The sequence below is a fragment of the Gavialis gangeticus genome, unplaced genomic scaffold (assembly GCF_001723915.1).
Source record: "Gavialis gangeticus isolate Ggan-Ray unplaced genomic scaffold, GavGan_comp1, whole genome shotgun sequence".
Lineage (NCBI taxonomy): Eukaryota > Metazoa > Chordata > Crocodylia > Gavialidae > Gavialis > Gavialis gangeticus.
This window is the reverse complement of record NW_017729031.1, coordinates 90572948-90579845: the sequence shown is the minus strand read 5'-3', so window position 1 is coordinate 90579845 and position 6898 is coordinate 90572948. Positions and strand designations below refer to the sequence as shown.

At 40.5% G+C, this 6898-nt stretch overlaps 1 protein-coding gene across 3 annotated transcripts in view; it reads right to left on the bottom strand.

Annotated features, from left to right (window-relative positions):
• Positions 1 to 6898, bottom strand: part of USP40 (ubiquitin specific peptidase 40) — a 61350-nt gene that overhangs the window by 8964 nt on the left and 45488 nt on the right. Inside the window, exons 24-29 of one of the 3 annotated variants that reach the window (XM_019523364.1) lie at positions 6110 to 6184; positions 4406 to 4532; positions 2248 to 2342; positions 972 to 1090; positions 554 to 619; positions 87 to 297 (exon numbers count right to left, since the gene is read on the bottom strand). In XM_019523364.1, coding sequence (XP_019378909.1) covers positions 87 to 297; positions 554 to 619; positions 972 to 1090; positions 2248 to 2342; positions 4406 to 4532; positions 6110 to 6184 — 693 coding nt within the window. The other 2 variants (XR_002098672.1, XM_019523365.1) reach the window with 2 other exon arrangements.

Genomic DNA, 6898 nt, shown 5'->3' with positions numbered 1-6898 from the left:
TATTGGGCAACTAAAATACTTTCCTAACTACCCGTGGCTTCTGTCTTTGTGGTCCAAAACAGCACGTCTATCATTACAAAACTCACCCAGCTAGATATTGGCATCCACTCAAACTTCTCAGGGAAGTGTTTAGCAATTTCAGTTTTATCCACGGGAAGAGAATAATGTGCAGCAAGTCGCTGCCTCAGTGCCAATGCTGTGCATTCCTTGGAGATATCCCACAGCAAATCCACAGAGCAGTAATAATCCCTCTCCCCAGGTATGCGCATCTGTACTCGAAGTAGTAAGTCACTGGGGCTGTGATCGGGGAAGAGGGGGAGAAAAAAAATAAAGATCTTGAGTCAAGCTTCCAGGACATTCCCAATTAGAAACTTTTAAAAAAAGTTTTCAACTGGAAAACTAAATTAATTTGGATCTGAAATAAAAAGTCTCCTAACACACAATATTTCTGTCAGGATTGCAGCATCTAAATGCTAGTTTAAGGACTGTGAGGTTGAGTTGCATCTTGGAATGCACAGCAACAGAATACATCAACAGGTACTAGAGTACTTACCTAAGGCTCTCTTCTTTCTGTAAAGGTTCTATGCAAATTTCTGCTTTGCCTCCCAGTTTGTATTCACTGGGAAAGAAAGAAATAAGATTTATTAAGATCACACACACATTTCATATTTTAAAACATGAACTGCAATTCACAAATCTGCTATTTAATTTTACTGGTGACACTATGCACACACTGCATTCCAACGACTCTGAAAAATAAGCACAACCCATGAACACTTGAAAGCAATCAGGAGACCTCAGGTTACTAAAATAAACCACCTAATTTATTATAGTTACTCAACTCACAAAATTGAAAATTACCAGGAATGGGTTTTCTGTTAACATTTGACTGAACTGATTTATTTCTCCACCAATCCATCTCATGTAGCGTTGTAACAGACTGAAGGTTGAGCGTTCAATGAGAAACCTACTTGAGTTGTTGCTGGTTGTTTCGTAAAAGTTTGCCTGGGCGCTTACTTTCCACTGTCCAGGCTCTGAGAAACTCTGGTGATGGGACACTGAACTCCTGGAAGGATGGCAAGGTCATGGCCTGAAAAACCAAACACCTCTTCAATAATTTTTAGCAGCCAGCCTTATTTCAAAAGCTTAGAAATGCCACATGGTGAGATCCATTTGACTTATTCTCCATGCATTCTTTAAGTAATAAGCAACACAGAGAGAAAATTTAAGACAGACCTATATTGCTGTCCAGGTTATCTGACAAGTTGCCTCCCCAGTCTCTCTCAGTGTAAACACACAATTAGACATTCTTTGAAAAATATTTTCAAAACACTCCTGTTTGTATTCTGGTTTTAAAACTGAATTTAATTAGACTAAAGAAATTGATCCAGCCAAGCACTGGAAAAGCTTCCTTTATCTTTTGCAAAGGTGGATCAAATGCACACTATTTTTATTCCCAAGTGATTTCTCTCATGTTCATGTCATGTCACCTTCCACATAAGTAGGTCATAAGAGGCTTACTAAGGCTAAGACCAAGCTCTTCTGGTCTCACCTAAAATAGTGAGATTTAATATGGACCACAATTAAAGATAGTCACCTTTCCCCATGCAGTGAAAATGGAACAATCAGTTGGCTGAATAATGCATTTCTAGAATTGAATTTTTATTTTTTAAAGTGTATTATTTATATTTTTTTCATTTTCAAAGCCATGATTGCTAAAACATTAGAATAATTATACAAATGTGCCTCAGATTCCAGCCAATGGAGCCAATCCCAGCACCTTCTCAAATGACATAACCAGGTCTTCTTAGTATCAAAAAGCATTTCTTTAGTTGTTGAACTCAACATATGAAACACAAAAACTAATACAGGAACAATGTGGAAATGGAAAGTGGTTCTTTTGGTAGTGTTTGTAGAGGTGCAATTCTCTTTATCACTTTTACAACAGCAAGAAAGTAGGCCTACAAGGCATAAGAATCAAATTTCAAATGAAATACAGCATGGCTTTTTGCAGCTGGGGACATGTGATAGATAGAATGGCAACTGCACTAAACAAAATACTAAGGAAATGCGTGAGCTACATGCTCATGTCACCTATTTGGGTACTTACCACTGAACATGGCATATAAGCAAATGCCATATCAGAACATACTGGAGACAAGGGAAAAGGAAATAAAAATATGTATTAATATAGCTTACTTCTAGAAAGAACAGTAGCACTGTGACATACAAAGGATGACCACTAACCTGAATCTTCAGATCTGCCAAAGAAGCTTTTCCAGAGATTTCTACATCACCCATGTAACAAAGCCTCACGTCTGTTTGGATGTACGTTGAAGAAGCTTTAAATAGAACAGATATCATTAGAGAAAACTTAGTTCAACTCCTTTCCCCACCACCTATACAGTATCTGGATAAATCTTTTGTCAATCTGGTGTTCAACAAATGCAGCTTTGCTTATATAATCAAGCCAGTCAAGGGCATGGCCCTGCGCTTACTTCCTTAACCATCATTCTCAAGCATTTACATGCATTTGACACATTCTCTAATACGTTTGGTTATATACAAAACTGGAAAGAGTGCAGCCTACCGTAATATTTCAAGTTTGACAGATTACTATGAGCCGTAAGTGAAGACTTTGTAGAAACAATGCAAAAAATGCCAGAGGCACTGCTTAAACTAGTTACTTAAAACATGGAGTGGGTAAGCACCGTCTCCCATTTGCTTTAACAAAAATATTTTCTTTGAGAAATAGAAAAAAGATCATGGACAATGATAAAATAAAATGGCCCAGCCGTTCAACTGCTGGATGTTAAAATTGGGTCCAAAATCAGAAAACAGGAATTCAACAATCTTCCAACATGAGGAAGAACCAGCACCATACCTACAGGCTGGAAAACTCCCTTCCCATCAGTGTGGAGGCAGAAAAGGATCTTGGAGTCATTATTAATGCCAAAATGAACACGGGCCGACAGTGTGGGGATGTGGTCAGGAAAGCCAACCGCACCTTGTCATGCATCCACAGATGCATCTCAAGCAGGTCCAAGGAGATGATCCTCCCCCTCTATGCAACACTGGTCAGGCCGCAGTTGGAGTACTGCATCCAGTTCTGAGTGCCACACTTCAGGAGGGAAGTGGACAACATGGAGAGGGTCCAGAGGAGGGCCACCCGCATGATCAGGGGTCAAAAGGGCAGGCCCTATGAGGAGAGGCTACGGGACCTGAACCTGTTCAGCCTCCACAAGAGAAGGCTGGGGGTGGGGGGGATCTAGTGGCTGTTTACAAACTAGTCATGGGGGGACCAGCAGGCATTGGAAGAGTCCCTGTTCCCCCAAGCACTACCAGGAGTGACAAGAAATAATGGTCACAAACTGGCAGAGGGTAGATTCAGGCTAGCTATCAGGAGGTGCTACTTCACTGTCAGGGAGGCTAGGATCTGGAACCAACTTCCAAGAGAAGTGGTGCTGGCTCCTACCCTGGGGGGTCTTTAAAAGAAGGCTGGATGAACACCAGTTCTCTTTTCCTGCCATGGAAGGGGGTCGGACTTGATGATCTGCTCAGGTCCCTTCCGACCCTACCAACTACGAAACTAAGAAACATGGTATCCCCTCAGTGAAATTTCTTAAATGAACAAATTCTATGAAGCTTGCTACAGCTGCATATCTTATATAGGTAACAGATGTGATGCTTGTTAGCAATATTAAGTTGGAAGTATAGAGTAGCAAGAACTATTGAAAGATACTTTTGCCAATGCCCATGCACCTTCTTATACACCAAGCAAAAAATTCTAGAAGAAAAATGAATCTTAGACATAGTGCAAGCCAGTAACAAGAGTGACACTAAAGAGATAATTAAAAAGGAAAAAGGGATATTGCTCTGCACAAAAAGTTCAGCACTGAGGGAAATTTTAGTTTAGAAGGAGCTTCAATAGAAGTTTGTTTTTTGGGGAAGTTGCACTGTTTCCTGATTTTATTTCATTTCATCTCTGCCCTATTTGATTTCCCTACTTTAAATTATTTTGTCTGATTTTAACTAGTTTTAAAAGAGCAAATATTTTATATGGATGAAAACAATGTATGCGTTACTATTAAAACCCATACTATATTTGTGTCTCTCTCAACAGCTTATAGAGATTTAGACTCAAGAGGTGACATAATAAATTAAAGTTTTCAGAAGACAACCAGGACTGAGAAAGCCCTATGCCCTTCAAGTAAAACTCTAGCAAGTACTGATGCCCATTTGATAAAAGGCAATCAGCTCTGCTCATGAAATTCTCAGAAACCTTTATGCCTAGACACTTATAGCTAGGATCATGGGAAAGGACTTCCTGGATAATTTAGTCCAGTCCTCCACACTCACAGGCAGACCTTGCACATAGTCCCTTTCACAAAGTGATCATACTCACTTCCAGCTGAAGATACTTCCAAATCCCCTATCTTACAGGTCACGCCATTCACTTGGTTCTGAATAGGCTCTTGATGTCCGTAGTAAATCAAAGGTTCATACCACCAGATGGGTACTTTCAGGAAACCCTACAAAAAAAAAAGAGAGAGAAAAATGCTTAATATTCCACTTGTTATATGGAAAACGAGTGAAGTTCATTTGTGTTTCAACAGGAAGTGTTTAATTTTCCCTCCAAAATTTATCTGGGGTAAAAAGACTTGTTTTATGATACCACCTTACATCACCTCACATTCTGCCTGCGTCAAAGCCACCTGAAAGAGTTGGTGAAGAAACACTAGCAAGTGTCTTCAGCGTAACAAACCAGTCCTATCACTAGCACTCTATATACTCCTGTGGCAGTGAACAGACAAAGAACTAGCTTGGTGAGGCTTAATTAACATAACATGATGAAAAAGGATGAGATTTGACAAAGACCACATCTGGTCTTAAGATGAAGTGTTTCTATCTTTTGTGACAATGCTTTGCATTTTGGGACCCTAACCAGAGGCTACCTAGACTCAGATGATCAGGAAGTGGTAGTAACTAGGATGAATTATCCCTTTTCACATTTGAGCAGGACTTTGCAACTACTTCTTTCAAAAGTATGCCTAATTCCCTACATCTTTGTCATGACAGAATTACAAAAAGCTCTACACAGCTTAAATGCATTTGAGAATAACTGGATACAAAATGTGGCCACATCTTCATTGAGAGATGTACTTCAATATGAGGTCTGAGATGTGAATTTGCTGCTTGTTGGCTTCCACATGGATTTTAAAGCCTGAAACAGGCAACAGCCTGCCTCACTTGGAGTCCACTTATCTCCAACTACATATTCCCCAAGAGGGGCGTGAAGTTTGGAATTTCTCCCACCCTTACTATAAGACCTGACCTATAAAGACAAGCAGCAAAAGTCATCCACTTCCAGGGTTTTTAGGAGAAAAGAACAGGGTAAAGGTTTGTGCTTTTGGAACAGTTCCTAAATCTAGGGGTGCACCAATAAGAGTTTTTTGGGCCAATACCAGTGGCCAATTTTTAAATGAGCCATAAATCGGCTGATACTGATCCAATTGCCGATATGCAGCCCAGCAGCATGTAGAACAGTATCCGGCTGCTAAGTCTGTTGCGGGGAAGGGGCGATGGGGAGGGAGAGGGAAGGGGCGTTCGGAGAGCAGATTGAGGCCCCTGCAGCGAGGGAGGGAGTGGGGCTGGGGCTGAGGCAGAGATAGCGGCACGCACAGGGCATTTGAAAATCGGCCACATTATCAGCCACATCAGCCAAAAAGCCCCCGATTAACTGTCAATTTTCCCTACATCGGTCCTGTATCAGATCGGCACCGATATATGGGTGCACCTCTACCTAAATCTTTAGGTTATTTTCCATTTGTTTTTACATGCTAAGAGAATACCAATGGATTTCATTTAAATTTCTCACTGACATAACAAAAAATATATGCAAATGTCCCGAGGCAGATACGTCTGTAAGAGTCAAAAGAGTACATTCACTAAAAATGTTTGTAATGCTGAATTGAATAAACAGAGCTATTTCAAAACTGAAAGTCAAATAAAGGATAACAGCATTCCCTAAAATTTTATACTGAGTGAGAAATTCTGAAAGTAGTAAACCACTAAAATAGCTCACCAACTGCTGCAGTCTGACTTTTACCTTTGGTGGAAGTTTCCCCTCAGTTATAACCAATGTATCGCCATTGCAGACATTGAGTTCTTTCAAAGTGGCATTCTGTGGGAACAGAAAGCATGTTATGTTTTATTAAGCAAGTTGGTTTTACTTTTGCAAAGCCTTTTTAGATGTGCATTGCTTTGTTTTTCCACACAGGAGTGCACAAACGTTTTCTAAATTTCAGCCGTTTTTTGTCAACTCATCTGAATCAGTGTAAAAATCTTCCCTACTGACCTGAATTTCAAGGATACCATTAGTGTGCGCTAATGCTCTCTAGTTCTCATTTCCGATGAAGCTTACATTAACTAAAAATGCTCCCTGCTTTTCATCAGTGGAACTCAAACCTCTTGGTATGTAACAACCCTAGACTTCAAGAAAAAATTGTATGGAAGACACTTAACAGTAGCCAGTGAAAATAAAAGACATACAGATATGTTACATGTTTTATACATAGCAGCATACCTATACTTTTGATACGTCACCAAACTAAAGGACTAGCGGTCATTACCATACCACAGACCTAGAAACACTATACATGCTGCTGGTGGATGGGTCATTTTCAGCCTGGAGGGATGTGGGCAGTGGGGTTCCGCAGGGCTCGGTCCTCGGGCCCACACTGTTCAACATTTTCATGAGTGACTTGGACAAAGGGGTAAAAAGCACCCTGTTCAAATTTGCTGATGACACTAAGATGTGGGGGGATGTGGGCACGCTAGAAGGGAGGAATAGGCTGCAATCGGACCTAGACAGGTTACAGGGGTGGGCAGATGAGAA